We start from the raw sequence: 16,175 nt of genomic DNA, 5'->3' as shown, positions 1-16,175 counted from the left end.
ACTGAGACCCAAAAGGACAAATATGGTATGTACTCACTTATACCTGGATGTTAACTGTTAAGCCTTAGATGGACAAGCTACTAAAGTATAACCACAGAGGTTAGGTGTACAGAAGTAACTAGCGGTTAGAGGAGGCTCTCCAAAGGAAGGGAAGATGGAATATATAATTATGGATCAGGGGATAGCGAGGAGGAGAAACTGGGACAGAAAGAGAGAGAGAATACAGGGAAGAACGGCTAACACTAGGAGAATTGGAGGGGTCATATTGAAACCTACTACAATGGACACTTCTTCAAATGCATAACTAAATAAAAGGAATCTTTAGGTTTTTTTATTTGGAATCTTTAGATCTTATCACCAAATAACAAGCAGACAACGACCCACCTATACATTTGTAGCCACCAAGTGAAACCTCCAGAGACATGAATCAAGTTACTTCCACATCGAGTTGTTAGACAAAGAAAGGGGCCCTCAAAGGAACCCCCACATGACTCAGGCCATTGGCGATAAGGCTATCGGTTGGTCTCCACAAACGGATGGTAAGGCCCTGCTGCTGATTCTCACATTCTCACTGAAGGTGCAGAAGCCAAGCTTCTGCTTCCTTAGAGCCTTCCTCTTGCTCGTTATTGCTCATGGTACTGGAAGGTACTCTGCATTACCAGAGGAGAGAGATAAACACCAACTCAGCCACAAACCCTCTGATCTACAGTGACCTGCCTGTGTCATACCTTGCTGCAAAGTGGCATAAAAGTTGTGGGATCAACCAACCACGATCTGGTTAGATTTAAGGCCCATTCCGTGGAATGGAACCCATGCGTGATAACTGCTAAGGTAGCCAAGAACCTAAGACTAGATATGCTACGGACCCATGGAAAAACCATCACTATTGTTTTGCTAAAGGAATGTAGCAATAAGATGACTCTTAAGGACAGTCTGTCATACTCATAGATCAGTGTCTCAATCAGCCAATATCAGAGGAGCTTCTCCTGCAGGAGCTGAGAACAAATACAGAAACCCACAACTGGACAATGTGCAGAGAGTCATCATTGTGGTTTTGGTGAGCATTTAAAAAAAATGCCTATTATTTAAAGCCGATGTCTTTTTCTTCTTTAGAATGGAAATGTATGTGTGTTGTGTAAGCATGTGTGCCCGTGTGGAGACCCACAGATGATGTTGCAAAGCCTCGATTGTTCTCTATCATATATGTGTATGTATGTATATACATATAGATGATAGATAATTAGATGATAGATAGATAGATAGATAGATAGATAGATAGATAGATAGATAGATAGACAGACAGACAGATTTGTTAGATTTGTGGTGGGGGTGACACTGTGTGTGTGTGTGTGTGAGAGAGAGAGAGAGAGAGAGAGAGAGAGAGAGAGAGAGAGAGAGTGTGTGTGTGTGAGAGAGAGAGAGAGAGAGAGAGAGAGAGAGAGAGAGAGAGACTGTGTGTGTGTGTCACTGTGTGTGTCTGTGTGTGTCTAACTGTGTGGTTGTGTATACATCACAGCATGTAGTATGAAGGTCAGAGGACAAACTTTGGAAGTCAGTTTTCTCCTTTTGTGGGTCCTAAGGTTTCAAACTCAGAATGTCAGTCTTGGTGGCAGGCACCTTTACCTGCTAAGCCATCTCACCAGCCCTCCATCTTATAGATGCTTTCTCTGGGGGGTCATCTCTCCAGCCCTATAGGCTATGTCTTTTAAACAAAGGTCTTGACATCAGTCCCAATCGTTCTTAAAAACTGAAATGGATAAACAGAAAGATGTTTCCTTCTCCAATCTTCCTGCTAAACCTTCTGCCCTCGAAATAAAAAAAAAAAATTTAAAAGCCCCATTCAACACGCAGACTGATTTATGGAGGTCTATTTGGGTCAGCAATCCTTGCTGTTTTGCTTCTTTGGTTCAAAAAAAAAAAAAAAAAACCATAATGAGCAAAACAAAACATATTGTACTTTCAGGTTTCATAAACACTAAAAAAAAAGGTTCACAGGAGCTAAAATAAAAATTGTTTTCCTTCTTGCCCTTTCTACCCCGGGAAATAAAATTTCCCACCAAAATCAAAACACTCTTTTGCTCACTCACTTGGCTAGTGCCCAAGTCTGAGAGGAAGAATTTTGACGTCAGCAGGTCAGCTCAAGGCCTCGCAATGTGTGTCTGTTTCTGATTTGGTTTTCTGTCCTTTGCTCGATATCCCCCCACACCCCTCCCTTTTCTTAAACCCGAAAACAAAAACCAAGAAAGAAATTTAAAAATCAACGACTTGGTGATGGTCCCAGATACTAAAATATCTCATCCAAGAAGTTAAGGCCCTAAGCAAAGCACCTGGGAGAATATATATATATATTCAACTCACACCACCCAGGAGAGAGAAAACCCTGTTTCTCACCCAAGTGGCAGGAAAGGGCTTAATGGTGCTGACCTTGGAAGAAGAGCCAAGCCCTGGAACAGTGTAGGGGTAAGCCCTCCATCCCTAAGACAGTATGCCCCAGCTTGTGGTCAGGTCGGGTAGGCTATGAACTGCATGGCTACCTTCCTGGTATAACAGTGATTCACAGAACCAAGGAGGAGGAGAAGGCAGGTGACACGAAAGAACTCCATCTTCAAGTCACTCAGAAATGAGATGTTCAGGCAAAGAAGCCCCTCCCTGCTGATCAAGTCTGTCATCAAAGCCCAGGACACAAACAGTATAAAACAACAAAAAATGCTACTGAGAGCATGTAGATCCCTCAGCTGGCAAAAATGCTTGCTTGCTGCACAAGCATGAAGTCCTTGGTTTGCTTCCGAGCACCACAGGGAGGCTTCCATCCACCTGTAACTTCGACTCAAGGGGATCGGATGCACTCTACTGGCCTCCCCAGACGCCTCTGTGCACATAAAACACTGCACATACATACACACACATAAATAAGAATAAAATATTTTAAAAACTAAATAAAGTGAAGAGTGGTTGAGAAAAGCATCCAACATCAACCACTGGTCTACACACACACACACACACAAACGTGTCCACACAGATGAAGACATACACACACCTGTACTCACCTGCAACATGTGCCCAAACACACAAATATGTGCACACATAGGCTCAACCATACACACACAGTGCCCATTTGCATACACATGTGTCCATATAAGTGAACATGTAAACACATACACACAAATGCCCACCTTCACATACATGAACACACTCACACATATGCATACCCACCTTCATGTGCACATGTGCACACACACAATGCATAAATACATACAAATGTGTGCAAACATCCACCTGCACACACAGGTGCCTACACACATACCCACTTTATGCATTACATGTGTACATGCACACACACACGCACCTATCTGCACATACACATGGCACACACACATGAACACACACAGAATTTTAAATATGTAAGTAGTAGTTATCAACAGCAAGCAAGCCCACTCTTACACAACACACTCTGGTTTAGCATGGTTTTTTTTCCTTGGGGGGAGGGAAGAGGGGGGTATTTCTTTCTGGTTTTTTGGTTTGGTTTGGTTTTTTTGAGACAGGGTCTCATGCAGCTCAGGCTGGCTTTGAATTCACAATGTAGCCAAGGATGAGTCTCACCTTCTGATCCTCCTGCCTCTACCTTCCAAATGTTATGATCACTGACACGTGCCACCAGCCCTGATAAATTAGATGCTAGAAATGCATTCTAGCTAAAGAGCTACATCTTCAGCCTCTTTAATGGCCTCTTTAACCATATCACTAGCTTCCAGTTCCTTCCCCAGCCCCTCATCCAGGACTCACTTGCTGGAATTCATGGTATAGCCAGACGGGCACTCGGGGATGCACTTGTTGTTGTGAATGACGTATTGGTGGCAGCCAGGCTTCCGAGAGTTCCTGCATTTGTAGTGAAGGTCTTGGCAGAAGCTGAAGTTCACACAGCGCCAGTCCTGGAAGTGATAGTAGGGTGGTGGGCAGGTCTCCACACACTGACCATCCAGGTAGAAGTTGCGACAGGCCACACACTTGGTGGGGTCATCAGGTTCCGAACAGTTGCCCAGGCACTCCTTGTGGCAGCACAGGCCTTCAGCTGTGCAGCCATGTGACTTACAGATGGTTGGGCAAACTAGAGACAAGAAGGAAAAACAGAACAGCTGGTCAAGAACTCTGTCCAATTTCTGTCTGCACAAACGGCCAAACAAAATAATAACAATAATAGCCACACTCAAACAGCACTTGACGCGTGTCTGACTGCTCTGTTTAAAAAAAAAAAAAAAAAGACAGTAGCCCCTACAAAGCAGCGCCACACTTGGCAAAAGTTAACCAACCACCAGAGGAAGACGGGGCGAGAGACCTGACTCACTGCATTTGCCAGTTACTACCATCAACTTCAGGCTACTGACAGGAAGCCAAGGAACCAGGTCCTTGGCAGGAGACACAATGTAACACGCTATTAAATAATGTTTCCTATAGTCCATACAGTCTATGTCTATGATAGATACAGTAGTAGGCAATCATTTCAAGGGCACACATACTCTTGTCATGCTATGCCTAAGGGCTGGAGGGATGGCTTAATAGTATTGCCAGCACTTGTTGTCTTGCAAAAGACTTTTGAGTTCAGTTCTCAGCACCCACGACAAGCAGGTGTTTTACTTTTAACTCCAGCTCCAGGGCACTCAATGCCCTCTCCTGGGCTTTGCAGGCACCTGTTGGTGTTTCACATGCACACATATAAGTAAAAATAAAATATTTCTGGAGCAAGACTGAACAGCCAGGAACCAGATTTCTCCCAAATTCTCAAGTGTAACTCTCCCAGTATCAAGTGGGTCCCAGTTCACTAGCCAGTTCCACATACTGTCAGCAACACTGTCCGAGTCAATCCTCTACCATGGCAGAAATACGAGCTGTCCAATGTGTAGTCCTTTCTGCCCTGGAGCATGTAATGTAGTTACTGAACACACAAAGCAAAAATAAAACTAACTATGGTAAAAATGCCCTAAGAGCTTCCATCTCTAGATGCAGATGTGGCTGGGTAGGGAATCGTGCCACCTAGCATGAACAAGACAGTGGGTTTGAAACATCACCAAAAATGGGTATGATGTGCACTCCTGCCATCCCAGAACTCAAGAGGTAGAGACAGGAACATCAGGAGTTCAATATTTAAGGTGGAGAGAAATAAAAGAAGACACCTAATATCAACCTTAGACCTCCACATATAGAGAAAGAGAGAGAGAGAGAGAGAGAGAGAAACATGTTTACCACACATGCATATGTATGTAATTTTAATGAATTAATTAATTAATAACAGCATTTGTCTGGCTGTGTAGCCATCCCCATCAACCATCCACAGAATCTCGTGACTCTCACGGCCCCTCCATAGGCCCACAACCCACCTTTCTACTTTCTGTCTCTGCTAGGGACTTCGGATGAATGGAATCCTTTATCATGTCCTCCAAACTTACCCACATGTATCATGTATCAGAGGCTCCTTCAGTTTATTTTTAGGGCTGAATAAGATTCAGGGGTGGCTCATCTTCACTGACCCATTCATTGTAATGTGGCCACTTAGCCTTAATCTTTGTGATATTATAAATCATGCTTCTATGGACATGAGTGTGCAAATATCTGGGTCCCGTTTTCATTATTCCATGCATATATTCAGAAGTGGGATTGCTGAATATTGATACATGCTGAACCTAGGGTCTCTCACTGAACCTAGATCTAGACTGGCAGCCAGAAAGCCCCAAAGATCCTCCTGTCTCTCCCTCCTACCTCTCTGATGTTACAGGCATGCGCATGACCACACCCTGCTTTTTACATAGATGCTAGGATCTGAACTCAGTTCCTCGTGCTTGCACATTAACAATTCTTACCCAGCCACCTTCCAAACCCCAACTACGTTAATCCTCTTAATTTTTTTAATGCGCCACCATACTGTTTTTCTCCAGCCACTGAATCATTTTACGTTCCCAAAAACCATTAATAAAGACTATGATTTCTCCTGAGGAGCCAAGTGTTTGTGGTTCAATCCAGTTCACTACAATTTCAACTGTAATTACTCCAGACTCTCAACTCTGCTTTGGCCAAGGCATATTTGGAGACTGTCTTGGTTAGGGTTTTACTGCTGTGAACAGACACTATGACCACATACTTACATTTTTCTCCATTGAAACCTCTTGGACCAGCAGGCCTATACAGTTCAAATCACCCTCAGCGCCACCATCTTCCAGATTCCTACTAGGATGGCCCATTAAGCCCCACTTAAAGCATTCCATGGCATTCCAAATCCAAAGTCCCAATATCCACAGTCTTCCAAACAAAAACGTGGTCAGGCCTATCACAGCAATCCCCCAGTCCCTGGTACCAGCTTCTGTCTTAGTTAGGATGTGTTGTGTTGTGAACAGACACCATGACCAAGGCAATTCTTAAAAGGACAACATTTAATTGGGGCTGGCTACAGGTTCAGAGGCTCAGTCCATTATCATCAAGGTGGGAGCATGGCAGCATCCAGGCAGGCATGGCACAGGAGGACCTGAGAGTTCAACATTTTGTTCCAAAGGCAAACAGGAGAAGACTAGTTTCCAGGCAGCTAGAACAAGAGTCTTAAAGCCCAGGCCCAGTGACATACTTCCTCTAACAAGGCCATACCTACTTTGACAAGGTCACACCTCTAAATAGTGCCACTCCCTGGGCCAAGCATATTCCAATCACCACAGAGATTTCTTAGGAACCAAGGAAGTGGCCATTCACCATGCACACCCTGCAGCCCCACAGACCCTCTCTCCTCTACCCCAGCACTGAGACTACATTCACACTGCCAGTCTTGGAACCCAAGGCTCTATGCTCTCTACCCATAAAGCCCCATCCTGTTGCAGTCTCTCTTCCTTTCCTTATAGGGCACCAACAACAAACTAAAGTACAAATTTGCCACTGTCCAACCAAAGAATCTATTGGACTTATGTACAAAACACAAGTGTGGGTTACATAGAGGAGTTAGAGTGACTCAAAGCAGTCACCTCACAGGAAAGCTTCATCCCAGCATAGACTACCACTTCTCTATTGCTGCACAGATGGAGGACTCCCTTCATTAACTTCAACCTTCTATATACCCTAGCATAAAGACCATGAGGCCATAGAAGAAGCAGCTAGAAACTGAGGGTTGGGGGTTATTCAGTAATCCACCCTACCCTTCTCCTATGAAGGGACATCAACAGTAAGCAGGCCTTACTGAGGCTTGTGGTGGTGAGGGGAACAGTGTATGGCAGGTATTCACATCTGCTCTGATGAAGTTGGCCTGTTATGCTCAGAGCATAGAGTCCTGCAACACCTCTCTCATCCCCATCCCTGCGATTCTGAGTCCAGGGATACAGAAGGCAGAGCGGGGCCAACAACGACGTTATCATCATTAGCACTGCTCTGTCTGGGGAGATCTGAGGGCTGAAACTAAATTGGAGGAAGCAATAATTAAAGCAGCCAGTTATCTACGACTCACAAAACCACGGGCTCTCCTGTACAACACAGAGAAGGACAGGAAGGAGCCCATTCCCTGGGTTGGGGCTGCAGCAAAGGGTCAGCCGTTTTCATTCACAAGAAGCTTCATCAAAGCCCTAATAAACACTTCCCAAACACATAAGATTTGCAGCCCATGAGATGCTGAAAGCCACCAATGATTGCAAACAAAGCCAGGGGCAGACAGCCAGGCACTTCCATCTTGCACTTTGCACTGTAGGATTCCATTTATAGGACATCCAGGAAGGAGGAAAGAAAACATCCTGACAAGGCAGACACAACCCTCTGGCCACTACATCTAGAATTTGGAAGGATCAGGCTGCAAAGGCCCCAGGCAACTGGGGGGGGGATGTTTAAGGGAGGGGGTGTGGCTTTTAAATTTAAAATAAATTTTATTTATTCGTGTGTGTATATATAGGTGGGAGTGGTACACCTGCAGAGACCACAGGGAGAGGTCTGGGAGATTTCTTTTCTTCTTTTAACATTTATTGGTTGGAAATTTCATAATGGCATACACTGCATCTTGATCATACGTATCCTCCAGTAGCCCCGCCAACTCCCCTTTGGACTTCTCCCACATCTTACATCTCCCTCTCATCTTCATGTCCTCTACTTTAAATTTACGATTATTTACTAACCTATTAAAGGTCTTATTTCTTTTTTTTTCACATAAAGTTCTCAAAAATCTTTCTTACAAATCTTTACCCTATAGTAGCTCTAATGAAACTGAAATTCAAGAGTACTTAAGCAATTATCACGCATGTTCTTTGAAACTTTTACTTTTTGCCTAGTATCACATTCTTAATTTATTTCCTTACTTACATCTGAAATGCCCCCTCCCAGTCTTCCCTCACAGAACCTCCCCTTTGACTCTGAGAGGGTGGGGCCCCTGCATGTCCCCCTCACCCTGGGGCATCAAGTCTCTGTGGGATTAGGCAGATCTCCCACGGAGGCCAGACAAGGCAGTCCTCTGCTACATATGCGGCCTGGGCCCTGGAACCAGCAGCCCATGTATGCATGCTCTTTGGTTGGTGGCTCAGTCTCTGAGAGCTCCCAGGGGTCCAGGTTAGTAGACACTGTCGGTATTCCTATGGGGTTCTTATCCCCCTCAGAAGGCCTTATTTCTTTGAAACAAGGTCTCTCACTGGACCTGGAGCTAGCTAGGCTGGAAACCAACAAACTGCAGGGGCACTCCTGTGCCCAGGCCCCGAAGCACCAGGGTTACAGGCTGGCATATGCCCACTCCATGCTTCTCTGTAAGTGTTACGGATTCAAACTGAGATCTCAGGCTTGTGCTTTTACCCACTGAGCCATCAAAATTGTTCGCTATCTTGTCTCTTTCTTTGGGGTTAGAAACTACACCACAGGCTTGTGCCAGAGCAGAAACAGGGGTGCCTGGGACAGGACAGGCCAGGAGAGATACTCTTGAGAAGTTGGCAGGAAAGTACTGAGTAACAGTTATAAAGTTGCAAGTCACCGCAAGGTGACTACAGATAACACTAATGGCTGTCGATTTGGGAAAGCTATAAAAAAGGAAAGATCAAGGGGAGAAACAGATTGGGGACGAATAAGCCCACCCCTACCCAGGCAGAGATGCTATTGGCAGTTGATGACTGCCGGTGCGAGGGAGTTCAAGTTTGGGGTCTGGTTACTTTGTTTCCATTTGTTTTACTTTGTTTTCAGGCTTGTGGCCTGATGGATACCCAGGTTCCAGTAGACAGGCCTCACATCCACGCACATCCTGAAAGCACTTGCTGAACTCCGTGGACTTAAAACAGAGAATATGAAGTTTGAAGGGAGACGTGAGGAGAAGTTGTGGGTATGACTGAAACACACTTTATAGCGTATGACATTCTCAAAAATGTTTAAGTGATAAAAAGAATTTATAATTCAAAAGAGTTATGAAGGAGAAATATTTGAGGAGATACAGTTTTCTTCTGGGTTTTTGTTCTACTTTCTTTCAGTGATGCTGAGGATGGATGCCAGGGCTCCCTACCTACTAAGCCTGTGTTTTAGTCCAAGGAGCTAAGTGTGGGATTTGCATTCAAACACTGAACAGTGTATGCAGGCATCAAAGCATCAGATGGGATATAGGAGTGTCTGCCTGCTATTCCAGTGCTGGTAAGATACAGAAGGCCTGCCTCAGCTACAAGTCCAGCCTAGCCCACATAAAATCCTGTCTCAAAAAAAAAAAAAAAAGGTTTATGAAGGTTCTTTTGTGATCACTACTCTCAGCTGTACAAGCGCTACAGCACAGGAGCCTCAGGGTGCACTTCCGTAATGGCTGTCTTCTTTCATGCACCATTTAATAAACTGTTCTCATGTCATTCAACAAATGTGACCCAAGCACACAGCATGCTGGGTGTTGTCATACACATCTGAGGAAAGACAAATGTTTTCCCCCTACTGAGCAAGGACAGACCACAGGTAGTGCAGCAACGCCACCCCTGACCTCTAGAACCAAGGTCCAGCTCTGTTCTCCCATTGACCCACACCCACTTCTGCAGGACACAGGCTTGAGGTGGGGAGGTTGAGAATCTCTTAGGGCAGGAACTGTGGCTCAGCTGGCAGAGAATTTACCATCCAGAGCCCTGGGATCCATGATGGTGCAATCTCAGCACTCTGGAGGCTGAATCCGGAAGATCAAGGTCAGCTTTGGCTGCAAAGTAAACCGGAAGCCAGCATGGACTACATAAGGTGGTGTCATAAAACACAGGACAGGAAGGCGGTTGAAGAGAAGAAGCTCCCTTCTCTTCAACAGGGGGAGGAGGAGGAGAAGAAGAAAGTTTCAGAGTACAAGCAAGTAGTCAGAGTGCGCTGGTCAGGTGTGTTTGTTTCTGTCAACACACCACAAGCTAAGATCATCCGGGAAGGGGTGCGCAACTAAGGAAACAGTTTCCATCTGACTGGTCTGTAGGCAAACCTATAGGGTGTATTTCTTAAATAAGGATTGATATAAGAGAGCCCAGTCACCATAGGCACTGCTGTCCCCAAGCTGGTAGTCCTGGGTATAAAAAAGCAAGTTGAACAGGCCAGTAATGAGCATTCCTCCAAGGTCTCTGCTTCAGTTCCTGCTTCGGAGTCCTGCCTTGACTTAGAAGTAAAAAGGTGAAACAAATTCTTTCCTCCCCAAGTTGCTTTTGATCATGGTGTCTATCACAGCAGCATAAACCAAACTAATAAAAAGTGTAAATCTTGTTGTGTGAATTCTTTTCCGTGTGTGTGTGTGTGTGTGTGTGTGTGTGTGTGTCTTGTGACTGCAAGATCCTCTTAACAAATCCAGTCAAAAATGTTTCAAATAGCCAGGCAGTGGTGGCGCCTGCCTTTAATCCCAGCATTCAGATGGCAGAGGTATGGAGATCTCTGAATTAGATGCCGCCATGGTCTATACAGTGAGTTCCAGGAGAGCCAGGGCTACACAGAGAAACTCAGTCTTGAGAAACACCCCCCCCACAAAAAATTTTTTTTTCAAATAGTCTTACCAATAACACCTGGATAGCCCACCACTGGCTTCCAGATAGGATGTGTTCGGAAAGGCAAGGTCTTTACATATTTTCTTTCCCAACAATAACCATTCACATTCGCCTTAGAGACAGTCTATAAAACTAGTACCCGATGTTCTTCAAAATGTCACTGTTGTAATAAGAAAAAGAAAAGAAAAAAGAATGAGCACTGAGACAACTCAGCCAGTAAGGGGCTTGCCGCCAAGCCTGACAATCACCGAAACCCACATGGTGGAGGAACTGACCTGAGCCTGACTCTAAGCGGCTGTCCTCTGACCTCCACACGCTCTCTCTCTCTCCCTGGCACATGCCTGCCCTCCCAACACAAATAAAGAAATGTGATTAAAAAAAAAAAAAAAAACTAAAGAGTTGTTAGATACAAAGAAACTAAAGTGTAACTTGGATCAGGAGAAAAAACACGTGACGAAAGACCACTGTAGCAATAGGCAGTAAGGTTTCAATGTCTTAATTTGCATTGTCAAGGGAGGCAGAGGCAGAGAGCAGGTCTATGGAGTTAATCTGCACTCCTGTCACGTGGGTTAGGTTCTCAGACTTGAATGACAAGCACCTTTACCTGCTGAGCTGCCTCAACAGCTCCAAAGGATGAGAGTTTTTGCAAGTAGATTAACATATTCTGTAGTGTTGATTTCCTAGTTCTGATCACTGTGCTATCCTTGTGTAAGGAATTTTCTTGTTAGAAAACACAGGGAAGAAGTAAGGGAAATGCTCACTGTTACAGATGCCAATGACACAGAAAAATAGCTATAGTGCTTGCACAGGAATAGAGTGCAGAAATAAAAAACAAATAGAGTCACAATGTCAGCAACTCACTCACAGCCATCCAATTCCTACAACTTTTCTTTAAGACCAAAACTGCGTGGAGGAACAGTAAAGTGGGTCAGCAGGCAGAGGCATGTCTGCCAAACCAGCTTCTGCAAGTTATCATCTGACCTACACACACACACACACACACACACACACAGACACACACACACAGAGACACACCCCCCAAAATTGTAGTGTCTCCATAACATTACACATACTTTATGACATTTCTTTCCAAAGCCTGATGACACACACACACACACACAGAGAGAGAGAGAGAGAGACAGAGAGAGAGAGAGAGAGAGAGAGAGAGAGAGAGAGAGAGAGAGAATGAATGAGATTGAGATTTATGCTCCCAAACATTGCTTTTCAGAAATTTCCAAATAGGAACAGTTGTGCCATTTGCCTGAGACCCTCTCACACCTGCCGTCCGGAAGGTGAGTATTAGAAACTCCTTAAAATCATCTTGTTGGTTTCCATTTCAAGCCTTTCTCTCCCTCGCTGGGCCCCTCACCTCTGAAGTTCGAGTCCTCCAAGCCAAATTCCTCTCCTTTGGAATCTAGTAACTAATCTAAAGGCCCTGAATTTCGACAAGTTTGTGGTCAGCAGCAGGCCTTTATGAGTTTGTATTCATCCTAGAACTGTAAGGCGACCCTTTTCTATTCCAGGGCAATAAGAACATGATAGGCGCACGCGCGCTGGAGACTTTATTTCTTGATGCAGGTCTTAGCAGACTGCAAGGTGCTGCTGATAAAAGCCAGGAGTATAGAAGAATGAGAGGAAAGGTGGGAGGTGGGGAAGAAAGGAGACAGGGAAAGGAGAGGTGCGCGGGGTGGGGGAGGGAGGGAGGGGGAAGAGAGAGAGAGAGAGAGAGAGAGAGAGAGAGAGAGAGAGAGAGAGAGAGAGAGAGAGAGTTAGTTTTGTGTGGGTGCGTGCACCCGGGGTCGAAGTTCTGTACCTACAAACAACGTATCTGAAGACGAAGTATGCAAATGAAGGGTGCGGCCTGGCCGCTCGGAGCCCCACCCACCGTGAACCACTGCGACTGAGCAACACAAAAGCGTGCCTCACTCCGCTCCGCTAGATTCCAGGTCGGGTGGTGGCGGCCGCAGCGCCGCCCTTCCGCTCAGCCAATGGAAGGGCGTGCTGTGGGGTACTGGCTCCGCCACCCTGTGTGCGCGGGGCTCTGGGCTCCCTATTCTTCAGCTGGGACAGCAACCGGGGTCTGGGACACCCCAAAGAACCTCTCCTAGGTGCAGACCTTACGGGATAGCCCTAGAAGGCACACGATTTTGCAAACACTCAAAAAAGCGACGCTAGGAATGCAAAATGCATCTATCGGGTGGTGTGGGGCTCTGGGCATGCGTCCAGGAGGAGAACTTGTCACCGCGTGGCAAAGCCCGGGACACCCTGGCCCGAGGCCTCAGCTGGAGAGATGCCCAGGGAAGGGCAGCAGCTCAACAGGATCACACAGCAGGATCCCCTTTGTGGAACTGGATGGCAAGAAGCTACAATCTCTTCACCTGCTGAACACCCAGAAAACCTGCCTGACGCAGGAAACTCTGAGTTCTAACCCCAGCACTAGAGGGTGTCTTTGCATTAGGGTTCTTTGATTTTGAAGACGCACACTTGCTCCGTCCACGCTTGTCTTCTTGATTTCCATACACTAAAGAAGAGCGAAGGGAAGTTGTGCAATTAACAGATCCCTCAGTCGTTAATAAGTGTGTGTGTGTCCCACATATATTCCATTTACTGTGCATAGTTGATATGATCTTACTTACTATTATTAAAATAGCTTTCCTCTTTAGATGTGAAAAAATAAACAGTAGCTACTTCATTAAAGTCAGCTCACCCAGAACTCAACCCAGGGCCCCTAAGGGACTGACTACTGACTGGTGGCTATCATTGAGTTCTTTCCAGTGGATTATGCTCAAGTGTTTCCCATCAGGGAAGAATAATTCAAGGTATGCCAGCCAGTGCGTGAATCACCAGAGCCCTGGAACAGGTCAGAACTGATGAAAGGCAAAGTCCAAAGTTAAACGTGAAGAGGACGAATCTTGATCCACTGAGGGGAGGGATGGTTCTGAGGAAGCCAGGGGGAAGAGCGAACAGGAAGGACAGTCTGATGACGGAGGCGGGGGGCGGGACGGGGGGGGGTGGGGGGCTGAGTTCTCCGGACTTAGTAGTTAGGCAATGCCAGTTTGCACCTTAGGAGGTTGGAAATGTAGCTCAGTTGATGTTTGCCTAGCAGGTAGGAACCCTGGGCTCCATCCTTACCACCACATAAACTGGGCGTTTTAATTCTAGTACTGAAGTAGAAGCAGGAGGATCAGGAGTTCAAGGTTACCCTCTGCTGTACAAAGAAGTCTGAGACCAACCTGGGCAATATGAGACCCTGTTTAAAAAAATAAAAATAAATTAAAAAAAAATTGAACCTGAAAATCGGGCTTCTTAAGTAATCTTATCCTGTTCTGAAAAAAGTCTCTTGCAAAGAGACGAAGACTATGTTTCTACGTGTTTTTTAACCCTTTCCTTGTGTATGTCTTGGACGAACACTTTAGGCAGCTAACAATAGAAGGAAGATCGTGTACCCGTGTGTGTAGCCCCGTATAAGGATAAAGGTCAAAGGGCAACTCTAGGAATTAGTTCCCTCCTCCCACCACGTAGGTGCTGAGAAATAAACTCATGACATCAGGCATGGCGGCAAGTCCCTTTACCTACCAAGCCCTCTTGACAGTCCTAAGTTATTATTAAATGATCAAGTAGCAAAAAAAAAAAAAAAAGTCTTTGTGTTTGTTTGGCTAAGCTTTTTAAAACTTCATTTCCAAATAAGAACACTGGCAATTGTAGATCCAGTCCAGGGCAATGTCTGTACTTTGAGAATGCACTGGTTTTCTTGACGGATGATTAACTTTTTAAAATATTCCCACCTGTACTTTAAAATGAGTACTGTTTAGTTTCTGCTTCTACCTATCACTATGCTACTTAACTCTTTGCTGCCTAACATTTGCCTCTGTGTGTGTGTGTGTGTGTGTGTGTGTGTGTGTGTGTGTGTGTTGCATGTGAGTTCATATGTCCCTGTACACATCTGGACGAGCCAGAGAAAGATGTCAGGAATCTTCACCTATTGCTCTGTCTTGTAAGACAGGGTCTCACTGAAAGAGAAGCTATAGGCTAGATGGATGGCTGGGAGCTCACAGAATTTGTCTGTCTCTGCCTACAATACTGGCATTACAGGCACACGCAGCTATACCTGGCTTTTTACATAGGTGTTGGGGATTTGAACTCAGGTCCTTATGCTTGTGCTGCAAGCACTCTTATCCACTGAGACATATCCTCCAGCACCCTGGCTGAGTTTAGTCTACATGATCCAGGTGTTACTGGAGCCTGCCAAGCTTTCTCATTCTCTCATGTGTGCCTACACATGCCCCTGGATGTGTGTATATTCATGTAGGAGGTACACATGTGTAGTCATAGGGGACAGTTCAGCTTACAAGTGCCCAAGTTGTCTTCCAGCCTTCATGTTCTTCTTCTGAGTCTCTAAAAAGTTTTGCTTAGCCCCTATTAATGCCTTATGCCTAGAATTCCTGGCTGATCTTTCTCTACTATGTTGATCCATATTTATATGTGTCATTGGAGGGCAAAAGAAATTAGATATGACAACTTTCTAATTGAGAGAGCGAGCACCACAGTTTACACAGAGAAGAACAAACGGGAATGGAGAAAGGGAGAAATTTGACATGGAAAAGTCTTACTAGTGAGGACAGCTGGGGAGGAGGCAATCTCAACCATGAAATGGCCAGCTCACGTGATTACTGGCTTTTCTAGTGTCAGCCTTTGGCCATCTAGGTTCTTGCAAGTCCACAGATGTCTTTTTACAGAAGCCTCTTTGCGGGCACAAGCCAGCTGGGGTTTGGGACAGGAAACAGGATACAAAGACACTTTCCTATCTGCTGAACAAACAGTGTCCTGAACTGCCACCAACAGAGTGAAGTTGGCCACCAGACCTCATGGTGACAAAGGTGGCATAAGTCTCAGTTTATTTTCTGATTGAGTTCATTCCCAACAGTAGGAAGCTTAAGTGTGTGCACTATGTGTTTATATATACATGTATTACGTGTGCAACATGTGTCGTGTGTGTTTGTGTGTTTTGTATGTGTTCGCATGTGTTATGTGTGTTATCTATGTATGTGCATACACGTGTGCACACATGTGTGCTGTATGTGAAATAGACACAGCCAGAAAATAGATTCCTTAGAGACCTGTAAAGTTTATTTTGTTTCCTTCCTATTTCATCACGTATGTATTATAGGGGGCGCACATGTATGGGTGCAGAGTTCAGAGGTGAATGTTGGTTAG

At 45.2% G+C, this 16,175-nt stretch overlaps 1 protein-coding gene across 3 annotated transcripts in view; it reads right to left on the bottom strand.

Annotated features, from left to right (window-relative positions):
- Insr (insulin receptor) overlaps positions 1–16,175 on the bottom strand; it is a 126,236-nt gene that overhangs the window by 56,681 nt on the left and 53,380 nt on the right. For all 3 annotated transcript variants that reach the window (XM_076923818.1, XM_076923819.1, XM_076923820.1), the window contains exon 3: positions 3,784–4,105. In XM_076923818.1, coding sequence (XP_076779933.1) covers positions 3,784–4,105 — 322 coding nt within the window. The remainder of the gene's footprint in view (positions 1–3,783; positions 4,106–16,175) is intronic.

The sequence above is a fragment of the Arvicanthis niloticus genome, chromosome 24 (assembly GCF_011762505.2).
Source record: "Arvicanthis niloticus isolate mArvNil1 chromosome 24, mArvNil1.pat.X, whole genome shotgun sequence".
NCBI classification, from domain to species: domain Eukaryota; kingdom Metazoa; phylum Chordata; class Mammalia; order Rodentia; family Muridae; genus Arvicanthis; species Arvicanthis niloticus.
This window is presented reverse-complemented; position numbering and strand designations above follow the sequence as displayed.